A 20,185-nucleotide genomic window follows, 5' to 3' on the forward strand; every position below is an offset into this window, starting at 1 on the left:
AAGGCAGAAGAAAAAGGTTTAAAGCCTGTAGCCTAGGTTAGTTCGTGTGTGTGTGTGTGTGTGTGTGTGTGTGTGTGTGAGTGAGATGGACTTCTTTGGCAGTCTGGTCAAATCTGTGAATCTTTTTTTAAAAACAGTGATTTCTAGTAATAAAAAGTATTACTAACAAAAGGTCAATAGGTAAAAATAAAATATCTTTCTTAACAAAGGAAATAAAGATGTAATTTTTTTCTCATCCAAGTTCACAGATTCCCTGAAATATAGTAGGGGTGGTTCCTGTTTGCCCCAGGTTAACCAACCCCTATTCTATAGGGGTGGCTTGGGAAGGAACTTTTCACTGAATACAGTACTTTTGCTTTTTAACATTTAATTTTATTTTCAATTCCAGATTCTTCCCAACCCCTTCCTTATCCATTGAGAAGTCAAGAAATATAAAAGGAAGACAGGATATTGAAATACATGCATTTCTGCTATAATGTATGTTTTAAAAATGAGAATTTGTTCCATTGTGATTGATAAATCATGGAACAATCTGAGCATATGTATTTCAGGTTTACTTCTTCTGGGACAAACACTGAGAAAGCAGAAAACTGCTTTAAGAGGAGAGGGGCTTGGGGCAGCTAGGTGGCACAGTGGATAAAGCACCAGCCCTGGATTCAGGAGTACCTGAGTTCAAATCCAGCCTCAGATACTTGACATGTACTAGCTGTGTGACCCTGGGCAAGTCACTTAACCCCCATGGCCCTGCAAAAAAAAAAAAAAAAGAAAGAAAGAAAGAAAAAGAATGTGTTTATTAAAAAAAAAAGAGGAGAGAGGCTCAAAAATTTGGACTCAAATTTTTCTTTAAAAATGAAAAGTTGGCAGGGCGGCTAGATGGTGCAGTGGATAAAGCACTGGCCCTGGATTCAGGAGTACCTGAGTTCAAATCTGGCCTCAGATGCTTAATACTTATTAGCTGTGTGACCCTGGGCAAGTCACTTAACCCCAATTGTCTCACTAAAAAAAAAAAAAGAAAAAGAAAAGTTGGGACAGCTAGGTGGCACAGGGGATAGAGCACAGGCCCTGGAGTCAGGAGTACCTGAGTTCAAATCCGACTTCAGACACTTGAGACTTACTAGCTGTGTGATCCTGGGCAAGTCACTTAATCCCAATTGCCTGACTAAAAAAACAAAAAAACAAAAAGAGGAGAGGGGTTGATCTAAATCATCACCAGTTCAGCCAGGGCCTTTGGCCCAAGGATTTGAGGACAGGAGTTGTTGATGACCTGACCAACTTGCTTCTTCTACAGCCCCAGCACAAGCCAAGCATTGGAGGCTTAGGATGCAGCCACTGTTTATAATAATATTTATGTATTTCTTAGCCATTTAATGTGGATAAAGTTGTAGTGTCCCCCCCCCCCTTTTTTTTTGTGGGGCAGTGGGGGTTAAGTGACTTGCCCAGGGTCACACAGCTAGTAAGTGTCAAGTGTCAGAGGCCGGATTTGAACTCAGGTCCTCCTGAATCCAGGGCTGGTGCTTTATCCACTGTGCCACCTAGCTGCCCCCTTCGGTCCTTTTAGAAGACTGTACAGACATGGATGTATATGGATGAGGAGAACAGGCATTCAAACATTTCATCACCCTCATTCTCATATGAACTGTGGGAAAGGTTTCAAATATATACAATTTAGTGTAGAAATACATTGAAATCATCAGTGAAATAGGTAGAGAAAAAGAGAGGAAGTGGAGAGGATAGAATTATATTATAAAATAGAAGGAAAGGAGGGAAAAGGTGAGATAAGACCTAACAACTTAGGTCTAGGTTGGGGGAAGAGAGGAAGGAAAAAGCAATAAGACTTGTTTACCCTAATTATAGATTATTGGTTATGGCAAACCTCCACTCCCTTTCTTTCACCACCACCTTTTTCCTTTGTAAAATGAAGGGAGTTGTGGACAAAGAGAAGGGAACATTATAATGGGTTGTGATGAAAGAAATAAATACATTTAGTTAACAGTCATAACAGAATGTGAATGGGATAAACTTTGCTCATAAGACATAATTGTGACAGAATAGATTAAACAGTAGAATCCAGTAACATGTTGTTTACAAGAAACATAGGTGAAACATAAAGATTCTCACATAGTAAAGATGAGCTGGAATAAAATCTGTTATGTCTCAGGTGTATTCAAAAGAGCAGGGGAGGGTTATAATCTCAGATAAGATAACAGTAAAAATAGAATTAATGAGATACAGGGGTCTACAGTTTATAAATGGTGAAGGAATATTAATAGGCACTTCTCAAAAGGAAAGAATCTAAGATATTTATAGCCATGCAGAAAAATGTTCCAAATCACTAATTAGAGAAATTCAAACTGAAGCTGCTCTGAGGTTCTCTCTCTCTCTCTCTCTCTCTCTCTCTCTCTCTCTCTCTCACACACACACACACACACACACACACACAGTTGTTTGGGAAAGCATTTTGGAACTGTGCCCTAAAAGTCGCTAAACTGTGCAGTATACCTTTTTTTTTTTAAAATGAGGCAGTTGGGGTTAAGTGACTTGCCCAGGGTCACACAGCTAGTAAGTGTTTGGTGTCTGAGGCCGGATTTGAATTCAGGTACTCCTGACTCCAGGGCCGGTGCTTTATCCACTGTGCCACCTAGCTGCCCCTGCAATATACCTTTTGACCCAGTCACATCATTACTGGGTCTATTCCCTAATAAGATCAAAGAAAGGGGAAAGATACTAACGAAATATAACCATTCTTTTTGTAGAGATTTTGTAGAAATTTTTTTTTTGGGGGGGGGTTTCCCATTACTTAGAGAAAGGCTGAACAAATTATAGTAATAGGTAGCATTCATGTGGTATTTTAAATACTCTACATATGTTTACTCATTTGATCTTCACAACAACCCTGAGATGAGTGCTAACTAACATTGTCTCCATTTTCCCCAAAGAACTTCAGTGACTTCCCCAGGGCCCCATAGTTGTGATCGAAATTTGAATCAGGATTTGAAAGTGGATCTTTCTCACTCCAAGACCTCCAGTCTGTGCAAATATAACAGAAATTACAATGCCACCGTATTTAGTTTATAGGTTAATGCTTTGTTAATAAAATAATCAAAGGGATACTTTATAGAACTTGATAAAATTAATTTGAAGAAATAAGAAATCTAGATTATCAAATGAAATAGTGAAGCAGCAAGCCATGTTGGCATATGCCAAGCAAGTCAAACCACCACTGCCTTGACTTTTTCCCTCGAACCCTAATGGGGATAGACCAAGATACTAAATCTTGGGAATGTAATGCACCTGGCCAGTGCCCTCAGATATCATCCTGAGAAGCAACTCTAGTGGAGATGCAGCTTGGTAACTGCTCTTGCAGGTGCTGGTTGGTTGGTTCAGCATCAGATACTGATACCATTATGAGTGGAAATGACATCAAAGAAGAGGTATTACTATCTGCTTTGCCATTACACACTCAAGACTGAGATTTTCCCATCTGACTTGCAAGCTAAAGTCTTACAATATGTATCGTTTCCCCCATAAAATGTGGGCTCCTAGAGAATAGGACATGTCCTGTTTTTCTATTTGTATTCCTACTTTGCACATAGTAAATGCTTAGCTTTATTCATTCATATGTAACGAAAAAAAGGGAGAATGAAGGGAGAATGATGCTTCTAGATCTCAAACTATATCAGAAAGAAACAATCATCAAAACTACTAGGTATATTTGGTTTGTAGTGATCAGACTTTGCCTGGATTAGACCACTTTGAAAATACCAAAAACTTGGAAGATTCCACCCTGATAGTTCCTGAGTTCCCAGTAGAATAGCAGTAGGGGACCATCTTAGGGATTCCTTCCAAATATGTGCAGAGCCCAGCCCTAGCATTAAGTCTTAAGTGAGGAAATAGGCAGGAAGAATGATTAAACAAAAAAAAGGAATCCCACCATAAAAAGCTCTTAATGAGACAAGGTTACAAGTATCTTATAACAAAAACAACTTAAGGGGTGAACCAAGGAGTGAAAATTTAAAAGTCATTTGGATTACCTGAAAGCCATAATCAAAACAAAAGTCTAAAATGTTGTTTCAAAAAATCTTAAAATTGGGGGCAGCTAGGTGGTACAGTGGATAAAGCACCGGCCCTGGATTCAGGAGTACCTGAGTTCAAATCCGGCCTCAGACACTTGAGACTTACTAGCTGCATGACCCTGGGCAAGTCACTTAACCCCCATTGCCCTGCAAAAAACAAACAACAAAAAAAGTGGAAAACAAAAATCTTAAAATTGCCCAGATTTTTTAGAACCAGAAGACAAAGTGGAAATAGAAACTACTGGGTCACCTACTGAAAGAAAAAATTCAAATACTGAGGAGCCCCAGTCAGAATTACACATAATTTAGCAGCCACCACCATAAAAGTGCAAAGGCTCTGGAATATAATATTCTAGAAGGCAAATGGTATAGGCTTGCAGCTAGGAATAGCTTACCCAGAAAACTGAGAATAATCCTACAGTGGATGTCCAACCATTCTTTTTTGTTTGTTTCATTTTTTCCCCCATTTATTTAGAATTTTATTTTTTCCCAAATTATATGTAAAAACCAATTTTAACTTCAATTTTAAAAATTTTGGTTCTAAATTTTCTTCTTCCCCACTCCCCCTTAAGAACTCAAGCAATTCAATATAAGTTATACATGCGTACTCATGAAAAACATTTCCACATTAGTCAGGTTGTAAAACGGACAAAAAAACTTTAGAAAAAAGGAAGTAAAAAAATTAACTGCTTCATATATCATCAGTTCTTTCTCTAGAGATGGACTGCATTTTTCATAAATCCTTCAGAGTTTGTCTTGGATCATTGCTGAAAATAACAAGTCATTCACAGCAGATCATCTTACAATATTGCTGTTATTTTATATATAGTAAATTTCACTTTGCATCAATTCATGTAAGTCTTTCCAGATGGCATCCAGCTCATCATTTCTTTCTTTCCCTTTTCCCAAATTATTTATTTTTAGGGCTTAAAAAAAGTTTTAATCACAAAAGTATTTTATTATTTTCCAGTTACATAGTTTTCAACATTTGTTTTCAAATTTTTCTCCCCCCATCTTCTTCCCTCCCCAAGACAGAAAGCAATCTGATATAGGTTATATATGTACAATCACAATTAACATATTCCCGATTTAGTCATATTGTGAAAGAAGAATCAGAACACAAGGGGAAAACCTCAAAAAAGAAAAAAAAAAAACAGCCCAAAAAGTAGAAACAGTATGGTTCAATCTGCATTCAGAATCCACAGTTCTTTTTTTCTGGATGTGGAGAACATTTTCTATCATGAGTTCTTTGAAATTGTTTTGGATCATTGCACTGCTTAGAAGAGCCAAGTCTATCACAGTTGATCATCATAAAGTGTTGCTGTTCCTGTGTACAATGTTCTGGTTCTGCTCATCTCACTCAGCATCAGTTCAAGTCAGTCCTTCCAGGTCTTTCTGAAATCCAACTGCTCATCGTTTCTTACAGCACAATAGTATTCCATTACATTCATATATCACAACAACTTGTTTAGCCATTCCCCAATTGATGGGCATTCCCTCAATTTCCAGTTCTTTGCCACCACAAAGAGAGCTGCTATAAATAGTTTTGTACATGGTGGATCCTTTCCCTTCTTCTTTGATCTCTTTGAGATACAGACCTAGCAGTGTGGTATTGCTGGGTCAAAGGGTATGCACAGCTTTATAGCCCTTTGGGCATAATTCCAAATTGCTCTCCAGAATGGTTGGATCAGTTTACAGCTCCACCAACAATGCATTAGTGTTCCAATTCTTCCACAGCTTCTCCAACATTTATATTTTCCTTTTTTGTCATATTAGCTAATCTGATAGGCGTGAGGTGGTACCTCAGAGTTGGTTTAATTTGCATTTCTCTAATCAATAGTGATTTAGAACATTTTTTCATATGGCAATAGATAGCTTTGATATCTTCATCTGAAAAATGCCTGTTCATATCCTTTGACCATTTCTCAATTGGGGAATGACTTGCATTCTTATAAATTTGATTCCGTTCCCTATATATTTTAGAAATGAGGTCTTTATTGGAAATACTAGCTGTAAAAATTGTTTCTCGCTGCTCATCATTTCTTATAGTACAGTAGTGTTCCATTATAATCTCATCCCACGATTTGTTCAACCATTCCCCAATTGATGAGCATCTCAGTTTCAAATTCAACTTTTTAAAATTTCTTTTTGGATACCAACCTAGTAGTGGTATTACTAGGTCAAAGAGTATGCATGGTTTTATAGTCCTTTGGCCATAGTTCTTTGGAACTATGTTTGCGTCCAAGCATTCTTGATTGGGGGGGGGGGGATTGCTTAGAAACTTTGAGGTACAAACACTGGAGTCAAAAGAAACATTAAAAGGAATGAACTAGGGGCAGCTAGGTGGCGCAGTGGACAAAGCACCTGCCCTGGAGTCAGGAGGACCTGAGTTCAAATTTGACCTTAGACACTTGACACTTACTAGCTATGTGACCTTGGGCAAGTCACTTAACCGCAATTGACTCACCAAAAAAAAAAGAAAGAAAGAAAGAAAAAGAAAAGGAATGAACAGTCTTTTTTTTAATTAATAAAGTATTTTTTTCTCGTTACATGTAAAGATAGTTCTCAACTTTTGTTTATACGAGCTTTCCAATTTCAGATTTTTTTTCGTCCCTCCCCTCCCTCCCCCCTCCCCTAGACAGCAGGTAATCTGACATAGGTTTTTTATTTATATATATATATATATATATATACACACACACACACACACACACACACACACACAATAACATTAAACATATTTCTGCAGTAGTCATGTTACAAGAGAAAAATCAGATTACCTGCTGTCTAGGGGAGGGAAAGGGAGGGGAGGGACGAAAAAAAATCTGAAATTGGAAAGCTTGTATAAATCAATGTTGAGAACTATCTTTGCATGTAGCTGGAAAAAAATAAAATGCTTTTATCAGAAAAAAAAAATTAGATGCCACTGGAGTTTTTTTTTTTTTTTTTTTTTTAGTGAGGCAATTGGGGTTAAGTGACTTGCCTAAGGTCACACAGCTAGTAAGTGTTAAGTGTCTGAGGTCGGATTTGAACTTAGGTCCTCCTGAATCCAGGGCCGGTGCTCTATCCACTGCGCCACCTAGCTGCCCCACCACTGGAGTTTTTTGATCAGGCAAATACTTCATCTGTATTTTAGTGATATCCTGGTCAGCTGTGTGGAGGATGTATTCAGTGACTTGCCCAGGGTCACACAGCTCTAAGTCTCTAAGGCTAGGTTTTTTGGGGAGTGGGGCAATGAGGGTTAAGTGACTTGCCCAGGGTCACACAGCTAGTAAGTGTCAAGTGTCTGAGGTCAGATTTGAACTCAGGTCCTCCTGAATCCAGGTATGGTGCTCTATCCACTGTGCCACCTAGCTGCACCCTGGAGGATGTATTCAGATAGGGAGAAACCTGAGGCAAGGAAAAAATAGGAGGTAAATTCAGACAAGAGTTGATGAGGGTCTGAATTAGAGTGGCTCTGTGGATGGGTATAGAAGGGGTCAAATTAAAGAGATAATTGTGGAGGCGGAAATAAGTTTTGGCAAGTGATACAATATGTGGGATAAATGAGTGAGTTGTCAAGGATGAAACAAATTTGCAAATCTGTGTAAGTAGAAGGATTATAGTTCCCTAAACTCTTTTTCAATCTCTGTGAAATGTTCCTTAAGTGAACCTTTAGTGATCACTTCCTTACTTTCCGATGGGAAGAGCTGCCATGTATATTTTTGTACACATGGATCTATTTCCTTTTTAATTTGTATAAGCCTACTAATGCTATTCCTGAGTCAGAGAGCATGTACAATTTGATAACTTTTGGGGGAGTAATTCCAAATTGCTTTTCAGAATGGTTGAGCTACTTCACAACTCTACTAGCAGTGCATTAGTCTTCCCATTCTTCCATAGCCCCCCTGACATTTGTCATTTGCTTTTTTGTCATTTTTGCTAAACTGATACATGTATGAGGCCATACCTTGAGTACTTTAATTTGCATTTTGCTAATTATTTATGTAGTAATTATTAATTCACTATTATGTAGTATTTTTATATGTCTATAAATGGCTTGTATCTTTTCCTTTGAAAACTGCCTGTTTGTATCTTTTACCATTTATCTATTGGAAAGGTTCTTAGTTTTATAACTTTGAATCAGTTTCTTATTTATCTTGGTCATGAGATACCAGACAAACTTCCTGTAAAGTTTTTTTTTCCATAGTTACCAATTCCCTTCTAATTTTACTTCATTGGTTTTGTTTGTGCAAAACTTGTACATTTTATACAGTCAAGCTTGTCCAAACTTGTTCTTTTTAAAATTTTATTGATGACTTTTGTTCTTACATCCAATGGTTATCTTAACCTCTCTACTCCTAATACCCCTGAGTTCTTTTTTGTAACAGAAAAGTAGTGAAACACAACCAACTGCTTAGTGTAGTGACTATATCTTGTTGTTGTTTCAGTTATGTAAAACATTACCCTATTAGTCATTTTGTACAAGAAAACTTGAATAAAAGAAAAAATGAAATGAAAGTGAAAAATAGCATGCTTCAGTCTGTGTTCATTCAATATTGGTTCTTTATTTGGAAGTGGATTATATGCTTCATCATTACTCTTTTGGGATTGTTTTGGATCATTGTATTGCTAAGAATAGTTAAGTTATTCACCAGTTCTTCATCAAACAATATTGCTATCTCTGTGTACAACGTTCTTGGTTCTGCTCACTATACATCAGTTCATATGAGTCTTTCCAGGCCTTTCTGCAATCATTCTGCTTGTTATTTCTTATAGCACAATGATATTCCATCACCATCATATACCACATCCTGTTTAACCATTTCCCAATTGATGGACATTCCCTTGATATACCATTCTTAGCCCCCACAAAAAGAGTTGCTAGAAATGTTTTTTTACAAATAGGTCTTTTTCTCTTTTGGGGGAATACATATACTGTTAGTTCAACATTATATGTAAATAATTATAAATAGATTTACATGTATTGGTTTGGAGGGGAAATTTGGGAGAGCTCCACAGGGTTCCTTCCTCACTCCACCATCTTGGCATTGGAAGTTGTGACTGTGGCTTTAATTGTGTACAGCATTCCATATCTATAAGTCGTCTTTCTCTCCAGAAAGGGAGGAGGTACTCTATTCTTTGGGGACCAAAATTGTAATAACATTTAATAAGCATTCAGCTTCATTTTTTATGTTCTTCTCATTTACATCATTTGTAGTCATTGTTTTTTTTTCTTCCCCCCTCAGATACTGAACCAGCTGATTGTGCATCTATTTACATCTTTAATGTAGATCAACCTCCATCTACAGTAAACCAGCCAATTTGCATTCCTCATCATGGATTACAGTCTCACACCTCAGTTTTGTCACCACCTCTTCAGCTGCAAGGTCACAAAAACTATGAAGGAATTTGTGAGATTCCTGAATCTAAGTATAGTCCATTAGGTGGTCCCAAACCCTTTGAATGCCCTAGTATTCAAATTACATCCATTTCTCCCAACTGTCATCAAGGAATAGATGCTCATGAAGATGAACTGCACACAAATGGCTCAGAAGGTGATTATTTGGAAAGACCTTCTAGGGATCATCTCTATCTTCCTCTTGAACCATCATACAGAGACTCATCCCTTAGTCCAAGTCCAGCCAGCAGCATTTCTTCTAGGAGTTGGTTCTCAGATGCTTCTTCTTGTGAGTCTCTCTCTCATGTTTATGATGACGTGGAGTCTGAGCTCAATGAAGCCGCTGCCCGATTTACACTTGGGTCTCCTTTAGCTTCTCCTGGCGGTTCTCCAAGAGGTTGTCCTGGTGATGAGTCTTGGCAACAACAGTATGGATTTGGGCACTCACTGTCACCTAGACAGTCTCCTTGTCATTCTCCTAGAACTAGTATCACTGATGAAAATTGGCTTAGTCCTAGACCAGCATCCCGGCCTTCATCAAGGCCCACCTCCCCATGTGGGAAGCGGCGACACTCCAGTGCTGAGGTTTGTTATGCTGGTTCTCTCTCACCTCATCATTCACCAACCCACTCTCCTGGCCACTCTCCCCGGGGGAGCGTAACAGAAGACACATGGCTAAGTACTTCTCTCCGTGGGGTGCAGAGCCTGAGTCCTGCACACTTTTCATTTCAGTGCTGTGCAGAGACTGACATCCCTCTAAAAACAAGAAAGACTTCTGAGGATCAAACTGCCATTTTACCAGGAAAAATAGATGTCTGTTCAGATGACCAAGGAAATTTATCACCATCCCTAGAGACTACCATAGATGATAGCCCTGGGGCTCAGCATCCTTTAAAGAAAGATTTGCCTAGTGACCAATTTCTTTCAGTTCCTTCGCACTTTACCTGGAATAAGCCAAAGCCTGGCCATACCCCTATATTTCGGTAAGGGAATAAATACACACAAGTAAATTTGATTTCTTTTTAGGAATAAATTAGTTATATATTACTAAGTTCACTTAATGTAACTTCATCTGTGCAAGAGAATGTATTGCAGTTTCTTTAGAGTAGTTTTAAAATCTGTTAATTTTTTTTATTAAGGTATTTTGGGTAGCTAGCCATAATTGTAGAACATTTAAATGGTGGATAGATTATACTGTAGTGTGAGACATAATGATTTTGGTGATAGAATATTTGATTGGTAGAGTTCTAATTTTGACTCTGCTACTAAACAGCTCTCTGACCTTTGACAAATGAACATTTGTGACCAGCAGTTTATCTTACCAGCACACAGTGGAAAATCTACCTTTTTTCTTTTATCTGTACCTCTTTATCTTTCTCTACTTCTCCCCTTCTGTTTTTCTACCATTCTATTTATCTGTTTTCACTGTCAATTCTTTTCTCCCTTTCCCATTAACTAATGATAATACAGAAATGAAATGTATATTTTAGCATCATGTTCCTTGGAAACTTTTTTTTATACTTCATACTCATGTGTCCCTTGTTCAGTATTTTTGTTTTTGCTCATGGCTCAGTGAACCTTGGTTTTTAAAAAAAAACCAACACCTTTTCTAAAGCATTCAACAGCCTCCCTTGTGAATTTGGGAGGGTAGAGTAGGATGGAGTTGGTATGGACCTGCAATTTTTTCTGAACTTGGTTCCTCCTGAATCAAGGACCAGCACTTTATCTACTGCACCACCCAGCTGCCCCCAGACCTGCAGTTTTTAATACATGTGAGAAACTTTCAGTGTGGGGAAAAACAGTGCTGTGTTAACATACATAAACATATATAACTTGTCAAGAAACAAAACTTAAGTTGGGGGTTTGAACGTTGGGGTCCCGTGGGGAACACCTTAGGTGCCTCAAGGTAAACTCCCAATTTAGCTCAGCTCCCACAAAGTGCAGGCCCCATTCCGGGCCTTACTTGGGCCTAAGCTCCTCAGAGCCTTGTGTGCCTAGTGGCCCCCTGCTGGAAAGCTCGGGCAATGAAGTAGTGGGATTTGAAACTAAACTCATTCTCTGTCTTTAGAACTCTGAGAAGAGTCCAAATAGAGTCTTTTCTCTCATTTTAAATCTTTGTTCTGTTGTCAATAATAGTTCTCACTCCTGCCTTGTTAGCAAATTTGATAAATATCCCTTTATTGATAAAAATGTTAAGCTGTATAAAATATGGGCCTTTTATGGTGCCAGTAGGGATTTCATTTGGTGTTCCCTTCAGTCTCTTAACTGATGATACTCATTGGCTATTGTAGTAATAGGATAGCAGAGTTACTTTCCCAAAGTTAATTCCTGTTATTTTGTTAACTTTCCTTTTTCTTATCTATCTAGCATTCTTATTGTATCTTAACTGTGAAATGAGAAATTATAATATTTCTCTGTGTATGGATTATAGGATTTTATAGTAAAATGGGTCTATCATTTGTTAGTGTCATGTTAGTGTCATTCATTTTCTATTCTTGAAAGTTTAATAAGTTCAAAAACATTTATTGAACACTTGCTGTGCATAATAGACAATTTAAAAGTCATATCTCTTATTTTTCTACCTTTGTCAAAGAAAAGTATTTTTTATTATTTACAGTTTTTAATCCATGAATTGTCTTCTCTGAAGCTTTACGTGTAAGACAGATTCTTAGTTTAGCATGATTTGAATATTGTTCTACTCCTCTTCCTCCTTTACTTCTTCTTCTTCTCATGGTGCTTTTATTACTTTATTTAATTTTGGGGGGCAGGGGGTTAGGCAATTGGGGTTAAGTGACTTGCCCAGGGTCACACAGCTAATAAGTGTCAAGTGTCTGAGGCTGGATTTGAACTTGGGTCCTCCTGAATCCAGGGCCGGTGCTCTATCCACTGTGCCACCTAGCTGCCCACAATATTTGTTTTTTTAAATGTTGAGTTTCAAATTTTCTTTCTCCCTCATTGAGAAGGCAAGCAATTTGATATAGCTTATATGTCTACAGTCATGCAAAACATATTTCCATATTAATCATGTTGTAAAAGAAAACACTGACCAAAAAAAAAGAAAGTTAAAATAAAAGTAGGCTTTGATCTCCATTCTCCATTTTTTCTTTGGAGGTGCATAGCATCCCATTGGTCTTTTCATCAGGAATGCTTAAAAGTGCTCTTTTTAATTTTGAATATTTATTTTTATTTCTCCCTCCCCTCCCCCAAAGCATTATACTAATTTTTGCTGGGTAGGTGATTTTTGGTTGTAACCTAGCTCTTTTGCCCTCCAGAATATCATATTCCAAGTCCTCTGATCCTTTAATGTCGAAGTTGCCAAATCTTGTGTTATCCTGACTATGCCTCCTTGGTAGTTAAATTGTTTCTTTCTGGCGGTTTGCAGTATTTCCTCCTTTACTTGGGAGTTCTGGAATAAATTAGCCCCCTGCCCCCAACAACGGCTACATTCTTATCACACTTGTATGTATAAAACAAAATCTGTTCACAATGAGTGCTTTCAAAAGACATTTCTAGGGGCAGCTAGGTGGCGCAGTGGATAGAGCACCGGCCCTAGAGTCAGGAGTACCTGAGTTCAAATCTGGCTTCGGACACTTAACGCTTACTAGCTATGTGACCCTGGGCAAGTCACTTAACCCTAATTGCCTCACTAAAAAAAAAAAAGACATTTCTACATCTTAAAGATGTTTATCATAATTCAATCTAAATACTGTGCTTTTAGATAGACAATAGCTTAGAAAAGGTTCAGTATGGTGGACAAAGTTTACTCTTTAGGTTAGCAATAAATAGTCCTGATGTTGGAAGAGTTGATACTCATGCATAATTGACAGGATGAATGTATACTCTCAAAATATTTACATAGTAATATCTCCTTCATAGCACTCCCATCAATAGCAGAAAGATAATTTTGCCTAACATTCTTCATATTATTCAGTCTTGCTTTTGGGGGGACACATCCTTCCATTTTTACAACTTCTGGCCATCCTTCATATTTGTTTCCTTCTTGTTCTTTATGTGCTATTCAAAGGGGCTTGTTACCTTTTCCACCATAGAAGACCCAGTTGTCTCTAAAATCAAAGTTAATGGTAGCTGTACTTCCCAAGGCAGCAATCAGTAATCTTGCCTCATTAGTGAGTTGGGTTGCTCCATCATCATATGTTCCCATTAAAACTATTGTTGATAAAAAAAAAAAAGAAAAGAAAGGGGCGGCTAGGTGGCGCAGTGGATAAAGCACCGGCCCTGGATTCAGGAGTACCTGAGTTCAAATCCGGCCTCAGACACTTAACACTTACTAGCTGTGTGACCCTGGGCAAGTCACTTAACCCCAGTTGCCTCACTAATAAAAAACAAACAAACAAACAAAAAAAACTATTGTTGCATCTTGAATAGACTATACCACATCTCCTCCCCACATATCAAAATATTAAGTGCGTAATGCTTCTCCTGTTTTTCCATTTACCAATGCAACATTGATTCTTCTTCCAACATTATTTTTTACGCCACTCATTAAAATACTGTCTTCTACACAAATTTTTGGGCCAACTCCATTAGCTACTCTACTTGCCATTTTGAAGGTAAAATGTTTTTCTGGACAAGTTTTTGAAATCCCACATTTATACCTGGAAGGTTTCATATAAGCTATCTGCAGTGCTGACCTTGCAATACATTTCCTAAATTTGAATCTAGCTTTATTTCAGATACTTGAGATATAACATAAAATGTCTGTAGAGGTACTGTTACAGCAACCACCAACTTCACAGCACCTGCCATCCTCATGTTTATGTTTTCAGTCTATGGCACTATTTCATTAAATAAGTATCCTCAACCTCCTCCTTCTCCTCCTCCTCCTCTTCTGCAGGTACCTCATGCTTCCCCCAGTTGTTTTTCTAATGAGGTATTTCACACTTTATTCTATTTTTTCATTCTTTTGATTTTGTTTTATTGTTTCTTGATTTCTCATAGAGTCATTGGCTTCTAGTTGCTCAGTTCTAACTTTTAAGGAATTATTTTCTTCAATGACCTTTTGTACCTCCTTTTTGTATATCTTTTGTCATTTGGCCAATTCTGCTTTTTAAGGCATTCTTCTTTTCATTGGATTTTTCTTTTTTTGGTCTCTTTAACCATTTGGCGTATTCTGTTGTTTTTGGTTTTTGGTGGAGCAGTATGGGCTAAGTGACTTGCCCAGGGTCACACAGCTAGTATCAAGTGTCTGAGGCCAGATTTGAACTCAGGTACTCCTGATTCCAGGTCTGGTGCTTTATCCACTGCACCACCTAGCTGCCCCCTATTCTGTTTTTTAAGGTGTTATTTTGTTCAGTATTTTTTGTGCCTCCTTTGCCATGGTATTGACTGTTTTCATGATTTTCTTTTATGACTGTCATTTAGTTTTCCCATTTCTTTTCTACTTACATTATTTGATTTTTAAAATCCATTTTGAGTGCTTCCAAGAATTCTTTTTTGGCCTAAGACCAATTCACATTTTTCTTTGAGACTGTGGATGTAGCAGTTTTGACTTTGTTGTCTTTTGAGTTTGTATCTTTTTTGGTTTTCTCATTTTCCTAGCTTATTTCTTGACTTTTAGTTTTATGTTAAAATTGGGCTCTGTTGGATGGAGGGGCACTTTCCCAAGCTTCAGGTTTTTTGTGCACCTGTTTTCAGAGCTAGTTCTGGGTCTGTAAATTTTCGGTTCTTCCAAGGTGGCATGATCTAAGGAGAGGTGTGTTTACTTCTTTCCTGGCTTGTTCTCTGGTTTGTGAGTGATCACAAGCACTCTTTTCTGACTTGGAACTGTAATCAGGATTCCTGCCCCCCTGAGTCCACATGTTCTGGTGTGCTCGTGCTCCTTCTTATCCTGGGACTGCAGATTCTTGTATGGGCAATGCAGTGGATTCCTTCCCCCAGTACCAGCAAAGGAACCCTTGTGATCTCCTTCTAACTAGTTTTCTGACCCTCTTATATATGTGGGCTGAGAGCTCTGGAAGCCACTACTGGCTTTGCCATTAAGTTGCCCCCAAAGCCTGCTGCTGATTTGCTGTTGTGTATAGCCTGTGCTGGCACAGCCTGCACTGTACTGTGTTCCACTCTTATCCCAGCGTGACGAACCTTTCCTGCCCACCTTCTGTGTTGTCTTGGACTGGAAAATTGTTTCACCCCATCTTTTTTTTTGTTTGTTTGTTTGTTTGTTTTTTGCTGCCCCATCCTTTTGTGGGTTTTGCTACTCCAGAAATGTTTTTGAGGCATTATTTAAAGGTGTTTAAAGGGAAGTTTTGGGGAGAACTCAGATGAGTCCCTGGATTTTCTCCACTGTCTTGGCTAGCCTCCTGTCTGCTTGTTTCCAGTTTCAGTGCTATATCTTGATCAACTCCTTCACACTCCCCATGGTAGCTGTTCCCTCTTTGGGTTACCTCTAATATCACTGCCCCATTGTTTCTAAGATGTATAAAAGATTCCTCACGTAGTCTTCCTTTGTTTCAGCCACAGAGGATGAAGTCGTTCTTCTGGCCAACACCAGCCCTTCTACTGGTGCTTTTGATCTCATCTACTCCATGGTCTTTCTGGAGCATGACGTTGTAATACTTGTCCTCCCTCCTAATTTTTAACCTCTCCTATTCCCTTGTTCTTTCCTTGTTGTCTTTGGAAATGCCCAGATCTTCCTTATTCCTAAATTTTCACTTGATTCTACTATCCCTTTCAAGCTACAGTCATATCTTTTTTGGGGGCTGGGGTGGGGCAATGAGGGTTAAGTGACTTGCTCATGGTCACCCAGCTAGTAAGTGTCAAGGGTCTGAATCCTGATTTGAACTCAGGTCCTCCTGAATCCAGGGCTGGTGTTTTATCTACTGGGCCACCCAGCTACCCCCCACTGTCATATCTTTTGTAGAAAAAGCTATCTGTGCTCACTTTCTCCACTTTCTGTCTGTTTTTTAAAAATAATTTTAATTTTTTCCTTCTTTAAACACACACACAAAACCCAGACCGTACTACATAACAACCAAACACAAAAAGAACATTCTATAGCAAACTGTGAGTTTTTCTTAGATCAGAGTTGGATTTTTCAAATTTTTTTCTCCTCAGTTTTTAATTGGGAGAGGAGTTTTTAATTAGTGGGCTTAGATTTCCCCACAAATGACTATTGAATTTTATTAAATGCACATTTAAGAGCAGAAGGAAGCACTGACAGAATAACTTTGAAAGTAATGTGTAGAATTTATTATACTTTTAAAAAAAAGTACCGGAGGCAGCTAGTTGGCGCAGTGGGTATAAAGCACTGACCCTGGATTCAGGAGTACCTGAGTTCAAATACAGCCTCAGACACTTGACACTTACTAGCTGTGTGACCCTGGGGAAGTCACTTAACCCTCATTGCCTCCCCCCCCCCCCAAGTACTATAAAGTGGAGTTTCATGGTTTTGCATAACATTGATAATTAAAAGATAAAAATTATTTTATAACAAGGGAGCCAATACACATAACTTTTTCTAGAACCCAGTAGATAAGAAAAGGTTGAGGGATGGGACAGAGAAGAGAGGGTAGGGAAGGGGGTGGAAGGAGAGAGAAGGGATGGAGAATGAGATAAGAGGGGACAATTTGTTAAAGAAATTGTATTGAAATTGGGATCAAAGATACATGTAGAGTTTCTAATCTCAGAACATGTTTTAGATTCTTTCCCTTTTCTCCACTAACACAGCCGCCATTCTGTAAACTCCATTGTATCTATATACATGTTGGTGAAAGGTGGTCTTAAAGTCAGGAAGACCCAGCACAAGTCCTGCCTCTGAAACATGTTGGTTTTCTGAATGGGCAAGTCATTTATTCCAGGAACCTCTTTAAGTCTGCAAGTAGCAATTGTAGATTTGCATTGGTAGGGAAACTTTCCTCTGTGTTTCTGCCAATTCATAGACCTGAACAAAAAAGGGTTTGGGCGTTATTTTGAAAAAATTATAGTCCAGAGACTGTTAGAAGGTGAGAATTAGCCATTTTCTTCTAACAGTAAAAAACAGTTGGAAAACGGGAGGGTAATTATAGTTTTTAGTATTTTAAGTAAGTGATTTTGCTTACCACTTTTGGTAGTAGTAAAGCTATCTTCACCTTTGTGTTTTCTTTGTAGCACATCCTCATTGCCTCCTCTCGACTGGCCTTTACCAACTCATTTTGGACAATGTGAACTGAAAATAGAAGTACAACCTAAAACCCATCACCGAGCCCACTATGAGACAGAAGGGAGCCGTGGTGCAGTAAAAGCATCTACTGGAGGACATCCTGTTGTTAAGGTATCAGGCTTTTGAGGTGTGATTTGCCCAATGGACAAACCTGTTAAGATTTTTGTCTGTTCTGCAGTAAAGAATATCTGTCACTCTATCTGATCTAGCTCAAGACTATTGCTTATGGGGGCAGCTAGGTGGCACAGTGGATAGAGCATCGGCCCTGGATTCAGGAGGACCTGAGTTCAAATCTAGCCTCAGACACTTAACACTTACTGGCTGTGTGACCCTGGGCAAGTCACTTAACCCCCATTGCCTCAAAAAAAATACTCTTAAGACTGTTGCTTATGGGCCCAAATAGAGAAACTATTACATGAAGGGAGGTATAGTGGCTGAAATATTGCCAACATGGCACTGTTAAAGAATACTGAGTGAGTTTCCTTTGGGTGGGTAGTCTGCCTCAAATCCTCCAGAAAACTGAGGGGAGTTTCTGTAGATCAGGGCCCTTGGTCTCAGACCTTTAGCAGTAGACAGGGCACTCTTGAGAGAATTGGCATTTTTATGCCAGGTGTCTTTATGGTTCTCATGATTTAAACGTTCCAGAATTATGTTTCTTGCCTTTTTCTCCATTTTGTACTTTAAGAAAAGGCAGATTTATATACAAGTATCAGTGCTAGTGCTTGGACATTCATCTTCTGCCTTATGGTTGTGCTAGAGCTCCCAAATTGGTAGGTGGTTCCTCATCTTTCCCACAGCTTTGGTAGCCCATTATTTGTCAGCAAGTGACCAGGTTCAAGTGCTTCATTTCTCCTCTTTTATGAAGTTCTTTAGTTCTGATCTCAGAGTTCAGCACAAGAACTAGAGGCAATACAGTTGTCTTTGAGTCCTAGAATACCTACATTGTACTGAGCCTCAGCTCCACTGTTCCCTCCTTGCTATTTCAGAGATGCATTGTAAAGAAGTATGGAGCTTCTGATAACTAAACCAATCATGCTAGAGGTTTGAATGAGTGCTGACCTGAATGATGGCAAACAAATTCGCAAGTATGCTTGAGTGTCCTTAGATTCTTCCAAGGTTCTTCTGAGGCTTGTGGGTGAGGCATTCTTAGATATTTTAGAAAAATTCTCCTTGGGTAATAATTCACCCAGTTTCTTTGTTACATTGGACAGAATTGAAATATTCAAGTTTACAAACTGGTAAAGTAAGGTTATGCTTTTTGGTTCTTGGAGTTATGCTCTCTAGGAGACTGAATCTGAACTTACCATATTTCCATAACTTCCTTCAGTATAAGATTTGTGTGGTAGGATGGTGCAGGTGTTAAAAATATGAGTTTTTAATTCCCTAAAGTTCTTTGGATTTTGTATACTTATACTGTGAGCTAAGGGGAAAAATTTGTTTCCAAAGAACCTGTTTATCATAAGTATGTATAGGCATTGTTGTTGTTATTATTGTTTTAAAATTAAACCTTTTTTAGGGGAGATAGATGCAGTTTTATTTTCTGTTCAGGTTATTTAGTAATAATGCACGATACCTGTCACTAGGAAACTAATCTTTTAACAAATTTAAAACAGCCTTTAATGCATGTTTAATCAGCTTGTGTTTTTTTAGTACTCATTTAAATAAGAGAAAGTTGTCTATTTAAAATGAATATTTCTGATTATAGTTCTCAGCAGTGAAAAACACCATTTTTGTCACTAAGAATAAATTATTTCCATAGGTCATAACTGTATGAAATTGGTTTAGGTAAGTTATTATGACAGAAATTTTTTTTACTTAGAATTTTAGAATTATAGAATCATGCAGTTTGATGAGACCTCAGATTTAGACCCTTCTAAAACATCTTACAAATGGTTACAAAGATTTGTTTGAAGACCTTCAGTGATGAGCAACTCATTTGCTTATGAGGCAACTTTATTTATAAAATTTGTAGATAGCAATTATTTCACTTCTAAGACAGTTTTAATTATTTAAAAAGTTTAATATTGTGCAAATGCTTAATTTTTAACGTAGTTTCTTAAATAAAACTACTGAATGGTAGTATGTGGCCAAAGTAAGCTGACACAATGGTGGCTTCTTGATTAGTATTGATAATAAGTTTAGGTTGAACTAATTTTCATGTTTCCCTGATGAAGACTGAATTCTTATGAGGTTGTGAGATGTTGATATTTCAGTTTTCCTTTTGAGCAGTTTAACTCTGATGCCATCTTTGAATCAACTTTAGTAGACATTAATTGGTAGAAGAAACTCATCAACAGTGAAATTCTAGATATAACTTCCAGTTATTGAAGAAGTAATGATGATAAAATTCTTCTGGGTTACTGGATAGACTAGAAAACAGAAGAGGTAGGGTGTGTGTGTGTGTGTGTGTGTGTGTGTGTGTGTGTAGCTTAAGTAATCGGGAGTGGGAGAAGAAATGTTGTATTAAGGGATATATTGAAGCGTAGACTAAAGCATTTTCCTTTTTTCAAATTACAGTATTAAATACCAAATAAAATGAACATTTGCATATACAGAATAGGGCAGAAAATGTGGATA

At 38.0% G+C, this 20,185-nt stretch overlaps 1 protein-coding gene across 2 annotated transcripts in view; it reads left to right on the top strand.

The window, feature by feature from the left end:
- Nucleotides 1-20,185, top strand: part of NFATC3 (nuclear factor of activated T cells 3) — a 166,052-nt gene that overhangs the window by 41,856 nt on the left and 104,011 nt on the right. For both annotated transcript variants that reach the window (XM_043983369.1, XM_043983370.1), the window contains 2 exons: nucleotides 9,302-10,436; nucleotides 17,557-17,719. In XM_043983369.1, coding sequence (XP_043839304.1) covers nucleotides 9,302-10,436; nucleotides 17,557-17,719 — 1,298 coding nt within the window. The remainder of the gene's footprint in view (nucleotides 1-9,301; nucleotides 10,437-17,556; nucleotides 17,720-20,185) is intronic.

This window comes from Dromiciops gliroides, chromosome 2, assembly GCF_019393635.1.
Source record: "Dromiciops gliroides isolate mDroGli1 chromosome 2, mDroGli1.pri, whole genome shotgun sequence".
NCBI lineage: Eukaryota > Metazoa > Chordata > Mammalia > Microbiotheria > Microbiotheriidae > Dromiciops > Dromiciops gliroides.